This window comes from Scyliorhinus torazame, chromosome 9, assembly GCF_047496885.1.
Source record: "Scyliorhinus torazame isolate Kashiwa2021f chromosome 9, sScyTor2.1, whole genome shotgun sequence".
In the NCBI taxonomy this organism is placed as follows: Eukaryota; Metazoa; Chordata; class Chondrichthyes; order Carcharhiniformes; family Scyliorhinidae; genus Scyliorhinus; species Scyliorhinus torazame.
In genome coordinates, this window is record NC_092715.1 from 109,264,117 (window position 1) to 109,282,792 (window position 18,676).

At 52.1% G+C, this 18,676-nt stretch overlaps 1 protein-coding gene across 10 annotated transcripts in view; it reads left to right on the top strand.

Annotated features, from left to right (window-relative positions):
* Positions 1–18,676, top strand: part of pam (peptidylglycine alpha-amidating monooxygenase) — a 445,162-nt gene that overhangs the window by 387,512 nt on the left and 38,974 nt on the right. For 8 of the 10 annotated variants that reach the window (XM_072516372.1, XM_072516375.1, XM_072516373.1 and 5 more), the window contains 3 exons: positions 2,761–2,799; positions 4,818–4,934; positions 18,089–18,161. In XM_072516372.1, the coding sequence (XP_072372473.1) occupies positions 2,761–2,799; positions 4,818–4,934; positions 18,089–18,161 (229 nt within the window). The remainder of the gene's footprint in view (positions 1–2,760; positions 2,800–4,817; positions 4,935–18,088; positions 18,162–18,676) is intronic. The other 2 variants (XM_072516378.1, XM_072516381.1) reach the window with 1 other exon arrangement.

Genomic DNA, 18,676 nt, shown 5'->3' on the forward strand with positions numbered 1-18,676 from the left:
CTGACCCACAACTTTTAATAGATTGTGTCAGCTGACTCTCGGGAGCATAGTGGGGGGGTGAGCAAGTGCTCAGCTGGTGCTTGTCAGGGGGTTTTGGGTCGTGGGGATGTTGGGGGGGGGGGAAGGGGAGGGGGTGAAGCTGCTTTGCTGACAGAGGAGGTATCAATTTCGGGGTACCAATTGAAGGTCGGGGGCGGTGGCTCCCTGTGGGGGCTCTCGAGGAAGCAAAGGGCGTGGGCTCGAGGATGGCCAAAAAAGGGCGATGGCTAGTCGACAAGGCGGGGAGGGTTAGCTCCCCCCATCCAGGTTGATCACGTGGGATGTGAGGGGTTTGAATGGGCCGGTCAAACGAGCGCGCGTGTTCGCGCATCTAAAGGGGTTAAAGGCAGACGTAGCAATGCTTTAGGAGACACATTTAAAGCTCGCAGATCATACAAGATTGAGAAAGGGATGGGTACGTTCATTCAGGGCTGGATTTGAAGACCAGGGGGGTAGCAATTCTGATCAGGAAGGGTGTGGCATTCGAGGCTGGGAGAATTGTGGCAGATAAGGGGGGCAGGTATATAATGGTGAGTGGAAAGTGGGAGGGGGTCCGGGTGGTGTTTGTGGACGTCTACACTCTGAATTGGGATGATGTGGAATTTATGAGACGCATGCTAGGCAAAACCCCGGACTTAGAGTCACACAACCTGATCTTGGGAGGAGACTTTAACACAGTCATTGACCCCAAGCTGGACCGGTCAAAGTCCAGGAGAGGGAAGCGACCAGCAGTGGCTAAGGAACTGAAGGGTTTTATGGAGCAGATGGGGGGGGGGGGTGGATCCCTGGAGGTTCGCGCGGCCGAGAGCGAAGGAGTTCTCTTTTTTTCTCCCACGTTCATAAGGTGTATTCCCACATAGACTTCTTTGTCTTGAGCAGAGCTTTAATCCCAAAGGTGGCGGGGACAGAATACTCAGCAATCACAGTCTCAGACCATGCCCCGCACTGGGTGAACCTGCAGATAGTGAGGAGAGAGGGCAGCGCCCACTCTGGAGGCTGGATGTGGGGCTGCTGGCGGACGAAGAGGTATGCGGGCGGATTAGCAGGAACATCCAGGATTACCTGGAAACAAACTATACAGGTGAGGTAGCAGCGTCAACGGTCTGGGAGGCTCTGAAGGCAATTGTCAGAGGGGAGCTCATCTCAATTCGTCCCCATAGGGAAAAGAGAGAAAGAGCGGAGAGGGAGAGACTGGTGGAGGAGATACTCCGAGTGGACAGGAGATACGCGGAGGACCCCGAGGCGGGGCTCCTGAGGGAGCGGCTGAGTCTGCAGGCGGAGTTTGAACTGCTGACCACAGGGAAAGCGGTAGCACAGCTGAGGAAGGCAAGTGGGGCAGTCTATGAGTACGGGGAGAAAGCGAATAGAATGCTGGCACACCAACTGCGAAAAAGGGAGGCGGCCAGGGAAATCGGGGGAGTAAAGAATAAGGAGGGTAACATGGTCTTTGATCCAGGGGGGGTGAACGGAGTCTTTAAGGAGTTCTATTGTAAACTACACGAGTCTGAGCCCCCGACCAGAGATTAAAGGGATGAGGCAATTTTTTGGCCAGTTGAGGTTTCCAAAGGTGGAAGAGGACCTGGTGGAGGGGCTGGCGGCCCCGATTGAATTGGAGGAGATTGTCAAGGGTATAGAGGGCATGCAATTGGGTAAAGCCCCAGGGCCGGACGGTTACCAGGTAGACCTCTATAAGAAATTTTCGGACATATTGAGCCCACTCCTGATGAGGACCTTCAATGAGGCTAGAGAGAAAGGATCCCTCCCCCCAACAAAGTCACAGGACTTGATCTCACTCATTTTTAAACGAGGGAAGAACCCAGAACATTGCGGGTCATACAGGCCGATTTCACTTTTAAACGTGGGTGCCTAATTGCTAGCTAAGATTCTGGCCACAAGAATTGAGAATTGCGTCCTGGGGGTGATAGAGGAAGACCAGACTGGGTTTGTTAAAGGCAGACAACTCAATACCAATGTCCGGAGACTTTTGAATATTATTATGATGCCCTCCGAGGGAGGGGAGACGGAGGTGGTAACAGCGATGGATGCAGAGAAAGCCTTTGACCAGGTGGAGTGGGAGTACCTGTGGGAAACGCTGGGGAGGTTCGGGTTTGGTGAGGGCTTTATTGGCTGGGTGAAATTGCTGTAACAGGTGCCTGGAGTAAGTGTATGTACAAACCGGCTGAGATCGGGGTACTTCGAGCTTCACCGGGGAACGAGGCAGGGGTGTCCCCTCTCCCCGTTACTACTTGCCCTAGCTATAGAACCGCTAGCTATGGCGCTGAGAGCCTCAAGGAACTGGCGGGGACTGGTTCGGGGTGGGGGGGGGGGGAATATCGGGTCTCGCTATACGTGGATGATTTGCTCCTGTACATTTCGAACCCTGTGTAAGGGATGGGGGAGGTTCTGCAGATCCTGAGGGATTTTGGTAGTTTTTCAGGGTACAAACTGAACATGGGAAAGAGCGAGTTGTTTGTGATACAGGCCAAGGGGCAGGAGGAGAGACTGAAAGAGCTGCCGCTCAGGATGGTTGAGAAAAATTTTCGTTACCTGGGTATACAGGTGGCCAGGAAATGGGATGCCCTGGGCAGGCTCAATCTGATCTGGTTGGTGGAGCAAATGGAAGGGGACTTTAAAAGGTGGGACATGCTCCCACTGTCACTGGCAGGGAGGATGCAGACCGTGAAAATGAGTGTCCTCCCCAGATTTTTGTTTGTCTTTCAGTGCCTCCCCATCTTCATCCCCAAGGCCTTTTTTAAGCGGGTGAGTAGGATCATTACGGGCTATGTGTAGGCGAATAAGATCCCACGAGTAAGGAGATCGCTGTTGGAGCGCAATCCGGGGGGGGGGGTGGATTGGCGCTGCTGAACTTTTGCAACTACTACTTGGCGGCCAATATAGCTATGATTAGGAAGTGGGCGATTGGGGGGGGTGGGGGGGAGCAGCTGGAGGCGGCGTCATGTAAAGATACACGTCTGGGAGCTTTGATAACGGCTCCTTTGCCGTTCTCGCCGACCTGTTACTCCATAAGTCCAGTGGTGGTGGCGACACTGCGGATCTGGGGACAGTGGAGGAGGTACAAGAAGGTGGAGGGAGCGTCGGTCTGGACCCCGATATGTAACAAACACAGGTTTGTCCTGGGTAGGATGGATGGTGGGTTCCAGAGCTGGCAGGGGGCAGGCATCAGAAGGATGGGAGATCTGTTCATAGACGGAAGCTTTCCAAGTTTGAAAGCGCTATAGGACAAATTTAATCTGCCAGCAGGAAACGCCTTTAAATGTCTGCAAGTACGAGCCTTCCTGAAAAAACAGGTAGTGGCCTTTCCGACGCTGCCGCCACTGAGGATACAGGACAGGGTAGTCTCCAGCACCTGGGTGGGGGAGGGGAAGGTGTTGGGTATCCACCAGGAACTACAGTAGGCGGAGGAAACCCCGGTGGAGGAGCTCAAGGGCAAGTGGGAGGAGAAGCTAGGTGAGGAGTTGGGAGCGGGTCTGTGGGCAGAGGTCCTGGGCAGGGTTAATTCCTCCTCATCATGTGCCAGGCTCAATCTAATTCAATTCAAGGTGTCCACCGGGCAAACATGACAGCAGCGAGAATGAGCAAGTTTTTTGGGGTAGAAGACAGTTGTCTTCCATGTCCACATGTTTTGGGCATGCCCAGAGCTTCGAGAGTTCTAGCAAGGGTTCGCGAGGGCAATGTCCAAGGTGCTTAATACACGGGTGGTGCCGAGTCCAGAGATAGCGATCTTTGGAGCGACAGAGGCCCGGGAGTTCAGGGGGCGAAAGAGGCCGACGTCTTGGCCTTTGCCTCCCTGGTAGCCCGGAGACGGATTTTATTAATGTGGAGGAACTCGAAGCCCCCGAGTGTAGAGACTTGGGTTAACGACATGGCTGGGTTTCTCATCCTCGAGAAAATAAAGTTTGCCTTAAGAGGGTCTATGCTAGGGTTCTCTCGGAGGTGGCAGCCGTTCGGCAACTTTCTCGGGGATAATTAAAATGTCAACAGCAGTAGCAATCCGTGTGGGGTGGGGGGGTGAGTGCTTCATTGGGATGGTGTGGGAAGACTGAGTCGCGTGGGGTAATGTCTATTTAATTGTTATTGTATATTCTCTTTTTGCACTATATAAATGTTCACTCTAGTTTGTTTTGTTATTATTGTTACTACTGTTTTATCATGAAAAATTCTGCAAAACCTTAATAAAAATACTTTTTTAAAAAAACAAAAAACTTTTAATAGATTGTGGTATGGGGAGCACACGGCCCACTCTACAGGTGCGGTACAGCAGAAATGGAAAAGTATTTTTTAAAAGCAGAACAATGTTTATTCTATGAACTCAAGTTAACCTTTTTAAAACATACAGTGAACATCTTAGCAACCATCAATTCAAACACAACCCCCAAAGAATACAACACTAAGTACTCCTTAATAACTTCCCAAACAATATCCAGAATACTTAAGAAACACCTTTTAACAGAAGCACATTAGGTTTACATTCACTACTGAGAACATTTATAATTCTGAATTCACCAAATGATCAAGAGTTAGTCTTTTCATGGCAGAGAAATCAACAGTACACCTCCTTTGTCTGGCTTCAGCTCCAACACTGAAAACAAAACTAAAACACACCATGCAGCAAACAGCCTAAAACGAAAGTAAAAAGCTGACAGACAGCCCAGCTCCACCCACACTCTGACATCACTGATAAACACCCATTTCTTAAAGGTACAATTCTTAAACATTTTACTAATAGTAATTATTTACTCATGTTTTCTTCCACTTAGTTCTTTTGACAAGAAGCATATATATCAACCCCAAGGTATTGGACCAATTCAGTACAACACTATCCTCACTTTGGACCCAGCCAATGTGAAAGTGCTTAATGCTGTGGGAGCAAATATGTAAGTACAGATGATTGTGAGTGTTATCTCAAACTATTCTTCTAATGTTTCACTTACGGACTTGGTCTACAATAAAATGTTGCTGCTACTCTGCAATATTTGTCAGAATAATCACCCAAGCCAATCATTTTGAAAACATTTCCCAAATTTATAACATCTTGCCCTTAGAGGAATACTTTTTTCAAAGCCTTAAATTGACTTGAGATTTTATTAGCATGTCATCGATCACCTGTGTATTCTTTAGAATATTATAATTTCCTAACTAATAAATGTTCTAGAATATTAACATGGAAGAAAATCCATTGTCTAACGAATTATTTCCATATATTTCCTAAAAAGCAGGAGGTTAGTGCCAGTAACCAGTACCCCTCTGCAGAACATTGTAAACTACTCATATAGGATAATCTAGATTCAAATGTACTTCAAGAGTTGAAAACAAATGCAAGGCAACTGGATTTAAATTTAAACCCCACAGAAGATAGGACTTTTACGGGCAGTAATTGTTATATAAGAAAAATACTGTAAATGCTGGAAATCTAAAACTAAACCAGAAAGTGCTGGAAAAGTACTCAGCAGACCTAGCAGCGTGTGTGGAAAGAGAAAAACAGAGTTAACGTTTTGAATCCAATGTGACTCTTCTTTGCAACTGATGTGGTTGTTGGAACTCTTTCCAACAACATGGCTCTTAGTTTCGATCATACTTTCTGTGGTGTTGAATGGTGACAGCCCCAAAACAGTCAGTTTGTCGAAGTCTGCAAGAAACTATATGCGGGATTCTCCCATCGGGCGGCTAAGTGCCGACGCCGGCGTAAAAATGGGAATGTTTTACTCTGGCGTCGGTGCCCGTTCCGAGACTCCGGGCCACAATGGGGTAGCACGCTGCTGGAGCGGCCCATGCCGCTCCAGCTGCTGATGCCTGTGTGAACCCGGAGCCGCAGGGTCCGCGCATGCGCAGTTGGCCCGGCGCCAACTAGCACATGCGCAGTGGCCTCCTTCCCAGCGCGGCCCCAACGCCAAATGCCGCAGGGCTACAGGAGCCTGCACGGAGGAAAGGAGGCCCCCCGACAGAGAGGCCAGCCCACCGATCGGTGGGCCCCGATCGCGGGCCAGGCCACTACGGAGGCCCCCCCCCCCCCCCGAGGTCAGACCCCCCCCCACACACACAAACGCCGCCCCTGGACCCTTCAACGCCAAGGTCCCGCCGGCTCAGAGGCTGTTAGAACAGTGCCGGTGGGACTCGGCTTTTTATTGACGGCCGCTCGGCCCAGCCGGGCCGGAGAATCGGCGTGCCGGCCTGGGCCGGAGAGTCGCCGCATACCCCGACCGGCGCCGCGCCGACCCCAGTGGCACCGATTCTCCGTTCTGCGGAGAAATGCGTCCCGGCATCGGGGCGGCGTGGCGCAATTCGCGCGGCCTGCTGGCAATTCTCCGGTCGGAGAATTCCGCCCTATATAAACAATCTGAAGTCACTGAACTGCACATTTTCCCAAATCCAAGCACGATGAAAGCTAAAGTTTAATTGTGTGAATGTTTGGGCCTCTGAAGGATTTACAATAATATTGTGGAAGTTTTGAAGAGTAGGAGCTGTAAGGGCTCCAATTACTTGTTTTCTGGGTGATGGGAGGCTGGTGATGTCCCCCACCCCCTTCCTTCTGCCAGTCCTGGGCTGCTGCGCCAGACTTCCCAGCATCTTCCACATGGGGAGAGGGTGCTGGTCACATGCATATCCAATTTTACAGGAAACTTGTTCTGACCCTGGAAAGTTCACAATCCCAGAGGGCAGGGTCCTTGTATAATTCTTAGGATCATTGACTGAGTTTTGCAATCATACATTTTAAACTGAAATACCTTTGGCACTCTGGCTTAAAGAACTGATTATGACTTTGTTTTTCTGAACGATCAGGAAAATTAGATTGCCGATCAAGCTCTGTTTATCGTGGTCATTCAATAGTTCTGTTCATTTGCAAGATTTTTCAAATTTTTTACACTTATTCTTTTATTGAGGATTCAAATATACTGTTACAGACACACATACCCGAGAGAATCATGGGCATACAAAGACTAACTGGTCTATCCAATCTGCCCATATGCTGCTGCAACATGCGTTCACCAAGACCCTAATCCACCTGCTCCCATTGGCAGTCATCCATGTTATCGCAGGATAGGTCAGAAAAACAAATAAATAAACCCTAGGCCAATTTTGGAGAACAAAAGTTTTGGAAAATTCCTCTCCAATCTCTGAAGGTGATAACAAAAGTTACAAGAGATGATTGTCTCTATTTTGAGGTACTCTGAATATGTGACCTTTCTTACAAACACAGATCAGAGCCACAGCTTCGAACACAATCATGCTCCCTTCTGGATGGTCGCAGTGATTTTAAAAAAATATATCTATATTTATTCTCCTCCTTTTTCACATTTTCTCCCAAATTTACACTCACCAACAATAAACAATAATTAGCAACAAATATGTAAATCCCCATAACAATAACAACAAACCCATCCTCCCATCCTCCCACCAACCCCCAAACATTATCCCGCATGTTTACATAAATAAATGACAAACCGGAATCAGGGATTACCCATAGTCACCCTTAATACACACAGCCCCCCTCACCCTCAACCCTCCCACCCATCCCCCCCCCCAACTAATGTTCGATGTTATCCAGTTCTTGAAAGTGTATAATGAATAATGCCCATGACTTGTAGAACCCCTCCATCCTTCCCCTCAGTTCAAACTTAACCTTCTCAAGAGTCAAGAATTCCAACAGGTCCCCCCGCCATGCCAGGGCACAGGGTGGAGAGGCTGCTCTCCATCCCAACAGGATCCGCCTTCGGGCGATCAACGAGGCGAAGGCTACGATATCTGCCTCCGCACCCGTTTCCAACCCTGGTTGGTCCGACACCCCGAATATGGCCTCCCGGGGACCTGGGTCCAGTTTCACATGCACCACCTTGAAAGTTACCCTAAAAACCTCCTTCCAGTAATCCTCTAGCTTTGGACAGGACCAAAATGTATGAACGTGATTAGCAGGACCCCCCCGCAACGCTCATACATATCTTCTACTCCTTCAAAGAATCGGCTCATCCTCGCCCTCGTGAGGTGTGCTCTGTATACCACCTTCAGCTGTATCAGCCCCAACCTCACACATGAGGTGGAGACATTTACTCTTTGGAACACCTCACACCAGACCCCCTCTATGACCTCTCCCAACTCTTCCTCCCACTTTGCTTTCATACCTTCCAGTGGTGCCTTATCCTCTTCCAAAATAGCTCCGTACACCGCTGACACTTCTCCAGTCCCCATGTCGTCAGCATCTCCTCCAGCAATGTGGAGGCCAGTTCCTCCGGGAAGCTCTGTATCTCCTTTCTGGCAAAATCTCGAACCTGCATGTATCTAAACATTTCTCCCTGCTCCAGCCCATACTTCGCTTCCAGCTCCTTCAGTCCTGCAAACCGACCCCGAAGAAACAAGTCTTTTAGCGTCTTAATCCCCTTCTCTTCCCATTTCAGGAAATTTCCATCCCACCTCCCTGGCTCAAATCTGTGGTTCCCCAAATCGGCATTTCCCTTGACCCTGCCCCCAACCCGAAGTGTTGGTGAAACCGCCTCCAGATTTTCAATGAAGCTATTATTACCGGACTCCCTGAGTATTTCCCCGGAGCTATTGGGAGCGGCGCTGTTGCTAGTGCTTTCAGTCCTGACCCCCTGCACAAACTCGCCTCCATTCTGACCTACTGGGATTCAACCCCTCTGACCCAGCTCCGCACCTTCTCCACATTCGCCGCCCAGTAGTAATACACCAGGTTCGGAAGACCCAAACCCCCTGCCTGCCTTCCCATCTGTAGCAGCACCTTTCTCACTCTGGCCACCTTCCCTCCCTAGATGAACGAGGTAATCCTTCCCACAATCTCTCTGAAAAAAGCCTTTGGCAGGAAAATCGGTAGGCATCGAAAGATAAACAGAAATCGCGGCAACACATTCATTTTAACCGCTTGTACCCGACCCGCCAGGGAGACCATCCCACCTTGCCAGATCAGCTTTCACTCTCCACACCAAACCAGAGATGTACCTGCGAAGCCTCCCCCACTCCCGGGCAACCTGCATCCCCAGCTACCTTAGGCAGTATTCCCCCCCGGGGGGTGGGAGAATCGCTGGGGCGCCGCATGAATCACGCCACGCCGCCCTGACCCCCGCACGCGATTCTCCCACCTCCCCCGAAACCAGCGCCGCGCGAATTTCACCCTCTCCAATTTAATAAACCCCGCCATATCGCTGATCCAGGATTCCACGCTTGGGGGCCTCGCATCCTTCCACTGAAGAAGCATCCTTCGCTGGGCTACCAGGGACGCAGAGGCCAGAATACCGGCCTCTTTCGCCTCCTGCACTCCCGGCTCCTCTGCCACCCCAAATATTGCAAGCCCCCAGCCCGGCTTGAACCTGGAACGTACCACCCTCGACACCGTCCTCGCTACACCCTTCCAAAAGTCCTCCAGTGCTGGGCAGGCCCAGAACATGTGAGTGTGATTTGCTGGGCTCCCTGAGCACCTAACACACCTGTCCACGCACCCAAAGAACCGGCTTATTCTTGCCCCGGTCATGTGAGCCCTATGCAGCACCTTAAATTGTATGAGGCTAAGCCTCGCGCAAGAGGAGGAAGAGTTCACCCTCCCTAGGGCATCCGCCCAAATCCCCTCATCAATCTCCTCACCCAACTCCTCCTCCCACTTACCCTTTAGCTTCTCCACAGAGGCCTCCTCCTCCTCCTGCATCACCTGATACGTTGCCGAGATCCTTCCCTCTCCAACCCACACCCCCCGACAGCACCTTGTCCTGGACCCCGCGTGGCGGCAGCCGTGGGAACTCCACCACCTGCCGCCGAACAAACGCCCTTACCTGCATATATCTGAAGGTGTTCCCCGGGGGAGCACAATCTTCTCCTCCAGCTCACCCAGGCTCGAGAACTTCCCGTCCACAAACAGGTCCCCCATCCTTCTAATACCTACCCTGTGCCAGCTCAGAAACCCTCCGTCCATCCTCCCTGGGACAAACCGGTGGTTCCCCCGAATCGGGGACCGCACCGAGGCCCCCACCTCCCCCCTGTGACGTCTCCATTGCCTCCATATTTTGAGGGTAGCCGCCACCACCGGGCTCGTGGTGTACCTCGTTGGAGGAAACGGCAGCGCCGCCGTCACCAGCGCCTCCAGGCTCGTGCCCACACAGGACGCCATCTCCAGCCTCTTCCACGCCGCCCCCTCCCCCTCCATCACCCACTTACGCACCATTGCCACGTTGGCGGCCCAATAATACCCACAGCGGTTAGGCAGCACCAACCCCCCCTCCCCATCCCTGCACCGCTCCAGGAACACCCTTCTCACTCTCGGGGTCTTCTGCGCCCTTACAAACCCCATAATGCTCCTGTTAACCCGCCTGAAGAAGGCCCTAGGGATCAGGATGGGGAGGCATTGGAACAGGAACAAAAACCTCGGGAGCACCGTCATTTTATCTGACTGCACTCTACCCACCAGGGAGAGTGGCAGCACGTCCCACCTCTTAAACTCCTCCTCCATCTGCTCCACCAGCCTCGTGAAGTTAAGCTTATGCAAGACCCCCCCAGCTCCTAGCCACCTGGACCCCCAGGTACCTGAAACTCCTCTCCGCCCTTTTTAGCAGAAGCTCACCAATCCCCCTCTCGTAGTCCCCCGGGTGCACTACGAACAACTCACTCTTCCCCATATTAAGCGTGTACCCGGAGAAATCTCCAAACTCCCTAAGGATCCTCATCACCTCCGGCATTCCCCCCACCGGGTCCGCCACATATAGCAGCAGATCATCCGCATAGAGCGACACCCGATGCTGCTCCCCACCCCGCACCAGCCCCCTCCAGTTCCTCGACTCCCTCAACCCCATGGCCAGGGGTTCAATCACCAGTGCAAAGAGCAGGGCGGACAGGGGACACCCCTGCCTCGTCCCCCGGTGTAGCCGGAAATACTCTGACCTCCTGTTCGTGGCCACACCCGCCACCGGGGCCTCATACAGCAGCCTCACCCACCTGACGAATCCCTCCCCGAACCCGAATCTTTTCAACACCTCCCACAGGTACCCCCACTCCACCCTATCAAAAGCCTTCTCCGCATCCATCGCCGCCACTATCTCCGCCTCCCCTTCCATCGCCGGCATCATTATAACATTCAAGAGCCTCCGTACATTGGTATTCAACTGCCTCCCTTTCACGAACCCCGTCTGATCCTCGTGTATGACCTGTGGCACACAATCCTCTATCTTGATGGCCAAAATCTTTGCCAGCAACTTTGCGTCTACATTTAGGAGTGAGATCGGCCTGTATGACCCACACTGTAGAGGATCCCTGTCCCGCTTCAGGATCATGGAAATCAGCGCTCTAGACATCGTCAGGGCAGAGCCCCCCTTTCCTTTGCCTCGTTAAAGGTCCTTACCAACAGCGGGCCCAGCAGGTCCGCATACTTCTTGTAAAATTCAAGCGGGAACCCATCCGGCCCCGGTGCCTTCCCCACCTGCATGTTCCCTATGCCTTTGACCAACTCCTCCAACCCAACTGGCGCCCCCAACCCCGCCACCTGCACCTCCTCCACCCTCGGAAACCCCAGCCGATCCAGGAAGCGACTCATCCCTCCCTCCTCCAGTGGGGGCTCAGACCGGTACAGTTCCTCGTAGAAGTCCCTGAAGACCCCATTGATACCCACTGCACTTCGCACCGTGTTCCCTCCTCCATCCCTAACTCCCCCGATCTCCCTAGCTGCCTCTCGCTTCCGAAGCTGGTGCGCCAGCATACGGCTCGCCTTTTCTCCGTATTCATATACCGCCCCCTGAGCCTTCCTCCACTGCGCCTCCGCCTTCCTGATGGTCAACAAATCGAACTCAGCCTGGAGGCTACGCCGCTCCCTAAGCAATCCCTCCTCCGGGGCCTCCGCGTACCTCCTATCCACCCTCACCATCTCCCCCACCAACCTCTTCCTCTCTCTCCTCTCCCCCCTCTCCTTGTGTGCCCTAATGGAGATCAGCTCTCCTCTGACCACCGCCTTCAGCGCCTCCCAGACCACACCCCTACTTGTACCTCCCCATTGTCATTAGCCTCCAGGTACCTCTCTATGCACTTCCGGACCCGCCCGCTCACCACCTCGTCCGCCAGCAACCCCACCTCAAGGCGCCACAGCGGGCGCTGGTCCCTCTCCTCCCCCAACTCGAGGTCCACCCAGTGCGGAGCATGACCAGAAATGGCTATCGCCGAGTACACCGTATCCTCCACCCTCGGAATCAGCGCCCTGCTCTTGACAAAAAAGTCAATCCGGGAGTAGGCCTTGTGACCATGGGAGAAGAACAAAAATTCCCTGGCCCCCGGCTTCGCAAACCTCCATGGATCCACCCCTCCCATCTGGTCCATGAACCCCCTCAGCACCTTGGCCACCGCCGGCCTCCTGCCCGTCCTAGACCTGGAGCGATCCAATGTCGGATCCAGCACCGTGTTGAAATCCCCCCCCATTATCAAGCCCCCTGTCTCCAGGTCCGGAATCCGGCCCAGCATACGCCGCATGAACCCCGCATCGTCTCAATTCGGGGCATATACATTGACCAACACTGCAGCTTGCCACTTATAGAACATAGAACATAGAACGATACAGCGCAGTACAGGCCCTTCGGCCCACGATGTTGCACCGAAACAAAAGCCATCTAACCTACACTATGCCATTATCATCCATATGCTTATCTAATAAACTTTTAAATGCCCTCAATGTTGGCGAGTTCACTACTGTTGCCGGTAGGGAATTCCACGGCCTCACCACTCTTTGCGTAAAGAACCTACCTCTGTCCTATATCTATTACCCCTCAGTTTAAAGCTATGTCCCCTCGTGCCAGCCATTTCCATCCGCGGGAGAAGGCTCTCACTGTCCACCCTATCTAACCCCCTGATCATTTTGTATGCCTCTATTAAGTCTCCTCTTAACCTTCTTCTCTCCAACGAAAACAACCTCAAGTCCATCAGCCTTTCCTCATAAGATTTTCCCTCCATACCAGGCAACATCCTGGTAAATCTCCTCTGCACCCGCTCCAAAGCCTCCACGTCCTTCCTATAATGCGGTGACCAGAACTGTACGCAATACTCCAAATGCGGCCGTACCAGAGTTTTGTACAGCTGCAACATGACCTCCTGACTCCGGAACTCAATCCCTCTACCAATAAAGGCCAACACTCCACATGCCTTCTTCACAACCCTATCAACCTGGCTGGCAACTTTCAGGGATCTATGTACATGGACACCTAGATCCCTCTGCTCATCCACACTTCCAAGAACTTTACCACTAGCCAAATATTCCGCATTCCTGTTATTCCTTCCAAAGTGAATCACCTCACACTTCTCTACATTAAACTCCATTTGCCACCTCTCAGCCCAGCTCTGCAGCTTATCTACGTCCCTCTGTAACCTGCTTCATCCTTCCTCACTGTCGACAACACCACCGACTTTAGTGTCGTCTGCAAATTTACTCACCCACCCTTCTGCGCCCTCCTCTAGGTCATTTATAAAAATGACAAACAGCAACGGCCCCAGAACAGATCCTTGTGGTACGCCACTTGTAACTGAACTCCATTCTGAACATTTCCCATCAACCACCACCCTCTGTCTTCTTTCAGCTAGCCAATTTCTGATCCACATCTCTAAATCACCCTCAATCCCCAGCCTCCGTATTTTCTGCAATAGCCTACCATGGGGAACCTTATCAAACGCTTTACTGAAATCCATATACACCACATCAACAGCTCTACCCTCGCCAACCTGTTCAGTCACCTTCTCAAAGAACTCGATAAGGTTTGTGAGGCATGACCTACCCTTTACAAAGCCATGCTGACTATCCCTGATCATATTATTCCTATCTAGATGATTATAAATCTTGTCTCTTGTAATCCCCTCCAAGACTTTACCCACTACAGACGTGAGGCTCACCGGTCTATAGTTGCCGGGGTTGTCTCTGCTCCCCTTTTTGAACAAAGGGACCACATTTGCTATCCTCCAGTCCTCTGGCACTATTCCTGTAGCCAATGATGACATAAAAATCAAAGCCAAAGGCCCAGCAATCTCTTCCCTGGCCTCCCAGAGAATCCTAGGATAAATCCCATCAGGCCCCGGGGACTTATCTATTTTCAGCCTGTCCAGAATTGCCAACACCTCTTCCCTACGTACCTCAATGCCATCTATTCTAATAGCCTGGGTCTCAGCATTCTCTTCCACAACATTATCTTTTTCCTGAGTGAATACTGACGAAAAATATTCATTTAGTATCTCGCCTATCTCTTCAGACTCCACACACAACTTCCCATCCCTGTCCTTGACTGGTCCTACTCTTACCCTAGTTATTCCTGACATACCTATAGAAAGCTTTTGGGTTTTCCTTGATCCTACCTGCCAAATACTTCTCATGTCCCCTCCTTGCTCGTCTTAGCTCTCTCTTTAGATCCTTCCTCGCTACCTTGTAACTATCCATCGCCCCAACTGAAACTTCACACCTCATCTTCACATAGGCCTCCTTCTTCCTCTTAACAAGAGATTCCACTTCTTTGGTAAACCACGGTTCCCTCGCTCTAAGCCTTCCTCCCTGCCTGACCGGTACGTACTTATCAAGAACACGCAGTAGCTGATCCTTGAACAAGCTTCACTTATCCAGTGTGCCCAACACTTGCAGTCTACTTCTCCAACCTATCCCCCCCAAGTCACGTCTAATGGCATCATAATTGCCCTTCCCCCAGCTATAACTCTTGCCCTGCGGGGTATACTTATCCCTTTCCATCACTAGCGTAAACGTCACCGAATTGTGGTCACTGTCCCCAAAGTGCTCTCCTACCTCCAAATCCAACACCTGGCCTGGTTCATTACCCAAAACCAAATCCAACGTGGCCTCGCCTCTTGTTGGCCTGTCAACATATTGTGTCAGGAAACCCTCTTGCACACACTGTACAATAAACGACCCATCTAATGTACTCGAACTATATCTTTTCCAGTCAATATTTGGAAAGTTAAAGTCTCCCATAATAACTACCCTGTTATTTCGCTCTTATCCAGGATCATCCTCGCCATCCTTTCCTCTACATCCCTAGAACTATTTGGAGGCCTATAGAAAACTCCCAACAGGGTGACCTCTCCTTTCCTGTTTCTAACCTCAGCCCATACTACCTCGGAAGATGATCTAGCATCCTCTCCGCCACCGTAATACTGCTCTTGACTAGCAGCGCCACACCTCCCCCTCTTTTGCCTCCTTCTCTGAGCTTACTAAAACACCTAAACCCCGGAACCTGCAACATCCATTCCTGTCCCTGCTCTATCCATGTCTCCGAAATGGCCACAACATCGAAGTCCCAGGTACCAACCCATGCTGCCAGTTCCCCTACCTTATTTTGTATACTCCTGGCATTGAAGTAGACACACTTCAAACCACCTACCTGCAAACTGGCCCCCTTCTGCGACGTCAAATCTGTGCTCCTGACCTCTATACTCTCATTCTCCCGTACCCTAAAACTACAATCCAGGTTCCCATGCCCCTGCTGCATTAGTTCATCACATACCTACCGTCATTGTCTGCCACAATGCTCGACGCCTCGAACGACACTCTCTTCCCCACCAAGATCGCCACCCCCCGATTCTTTGCATCCAAACCCGAATGGAACACCTGCCCTACCCACCCCTTTCTCAACCTTACCTGATCCGCCACCCTCAGGTGCGTCTCCTGAAGCATGGCCACATCCGCCTTCAGCCCCTTCAGGTGCGCGAACACCCGGGCCCGCTTGACCGGCCCATTCAATCCCCTTACATTCCAGGTTATCAGCCGGATCAGGGGGCTACTCGCCCCCCTCCCCCGCCGACTAGCCATATCCATTCCTAGGCCAGCCACGTGCCCGCGCCCCCCGCATGGCCCGTTCCCCACACCGACCTCCTCTACCAACTCCAGCTCTCCCTTGGCCATTCCAGCAGCAAACCGGTTCTCCTCTCCCCCCCCCTCTCCCCCCGCCCCAGCTAGGTCCCCCCCTAGCTGCATTGCACTCCCGTAAGTCAGCTGACTCCTGCTGACCCTGGCCACTCCCGCCGCTCCATCGACCCCCCCCCCCCCCCACCACCGTGTGGAACATCCCCCCCCCCCCCCCCGTCCACCAGCGGGATCTCATCCATTCCACTTCCAGCGCGGGAGAAAAAGCCCGTGCTTCCCAGCTCCGGCCCCGCCCCTTCAGCCCTAAACGCGGGGAAAAAAAAGCCCGTACTTTCCACTCGCCCTGCCCCGCCTCCCCTGGCGCAGCACCCTTTCCAGGCCTGGCCCCACTACCCCCAACTCGGACCTCCCCCCCCCCCCCCCCCCCCCCGCGGGGCCCCATCTCCCCTACCGACCATCAACCCCCAAAGCAGTTTACCTGTCCCCCCCCACGAGCCCGCCCGGCGGACCTAATTAAAACAATGCTCAATCAACCCCCCAAAAACAAAGAACCCCCCCCTCGAAACACAACCGAACAATCCCCAACCATCCCTCCACCACGACCCCTCATCCCTGACCCTTAGTCTGAGTCCAGTTTTTCGGCCTGAACAAAAGCCCACACTCCTCCGGGGACTCAAAATAATGGTGTTGATCCTTATAGGTGACCCACAGACATGCCGGCTGCAGCATACCGAACTTCACCCCCTTCCTGTGCAGCACTGCCTTCGCCTGGTTGTAACCGGCCCTCTTCTTCACCACCTCCGCGCTCCAATCCTAGTAGATCCGGACCTCCGCGTTCTCCCACCTGCTGCTCCGCTCCTTCTTGGCCCACCTCAACACACACTCTCGATCAACAAACCGGTGGAACCGCATCAGCAACGCCCGCGGCGGCTCGCTGGGCTTGGGCCTCCTCACCAGCACTCGGTGGGCCCCCTCCAGCTCCAAGGGCCCCTGAAAGGCCCCCGCTCCCATCAGCGAATTCAGCATGGTGACCACGTAGGCCCCCACATCCGATCCCTCCGGGAGACCCAGGATCCGCAGGTTTTTCCGCCCCGACTGGTTCTCCATCTCCTTGAACCTCGCCTGCCATTTCTTGTGGAGTGCCTCGTGCGCCTCCACCTGCACCGCCAGGCCCAGTATCTCGTCCTCGTTCTCCGAAACCTTCTGCCGGACCTCCCGGATCGCCGCCCCTTGGGCCGCCTGGGTCTTCAGCAGCTTATCGATTGAAGCCTTCATTGGCTACAGCAGCTCTGCTTTCAGTTCCTTCAAACAGCGCTGGAGAAGCTCCTGCTACTCTTGCGCCCACTGCCTCCACGCTGCCTGGTCTCTGCCCGCTGCCATCTTTCTTACCCTCGCACCTTTCTTTGCTTCAATGCCACTTTTTTAATTGCCCCACTCCTGGTCCACTCCATACACTATCGGAGGAATGTTGCTGACCCCTTCCCACACCGGGAAACGTCGAAAAAGCGCCGTTACGGGCCCTAAAAAGAGCCCAGAAGTCCGTTTTTAGCGGGAGCTGCCGAACGTGCAACTTAGCTCCGCATAGCCGCCGGAAGTCCCAAAATAAATGATTTTTAACATCACTGAAAAATTTTCAGAAGTGCAGACGACGATCTTTCTGAAATCAACTTTCCAAAATCAACTTTCCTCCAACTTAAAAATAAATACCAGTTTTAGTGGTCGATGTTTAAGTGAAAGCAGATTGTTGTTAGTCGCTGAAAAGTCGCTCACATTTCTTGTAAATACATTTCAAACTTTCTTGTAGATATTTTTCAGAATATTCGACCCAAATCAGTGCAATATTGACAAAACGTTTCATCATAAAATGTAGAAGTAAAATGCTCTCAACTATTCTTCTCTTCCATGTTTTACTACAGAAATCCTGTATTTATAGCAGTCAGATAAACAGTTCAGCAACTGACATATCCTTAATGATCTGTCGAGGGACAGCTTCATAGGGGGAGAAAGCAATGACAGCCTCTAATTATTTGATGAATGAAAATTGATGATATTTAGCCCAATTGTGACTCGGGTAATCAACCAGTTTGTTGGAAACCAAGTAACTACTATGTTGGGGTCATTGATGGCAAAGCTGCTACATACATTCGTTGTTCAAATCAGTTGAGCATAAAGATTTTGCCTGATGATCTGATCTTGAATTTGCAGTTTCTATCTACCCCATGGTATTAGCACAGACAAAGATGACAACTTCTGGGTAACTGATGTGGCACTTCATCAGGTAAGAGTCTAAGTTTGGTAAAGTCACAGTTTTCATTCCATAATCTTTTCGAAGAAATACAGATGAAGGCCGGTATTCTCCGTTTGGGAGGCTAAGTGTTGCCGCAGGGACACACTTCCATTGAGGGCACTATTTGGTGAGCGAGTTCGGACATGATGGGCCAGCACTCTGCCGGCACAAATTGAGAACAATTCCTGGCCTAGCGGACGTTGAAACCGCGAGATCCAGAAATGGCACCAAAGAGCCTGACAGCTGGAGCTGTTTTTAAGTGCTCCACTTCAGCCATGAAGATGGCTCGCAGAAGACCTGCCCCACGGATTTGGGAGTCCGAGGTGGACCCATAGCTCCATGCCAGTGAGTAGAGGAGGGAGACCCTCTTCCCCAGGGGGGGCTGCAGAATCAGGCCTGCCTTCCTGAACAGCATCTGGGAGGTGGTGGCAGAGGCAGTCAGAGCTGCCAGCCTCACCAGGAGGAGATAGCTGGTGATCCTGAGGGCTGGTGCTCACAGGTGAGGC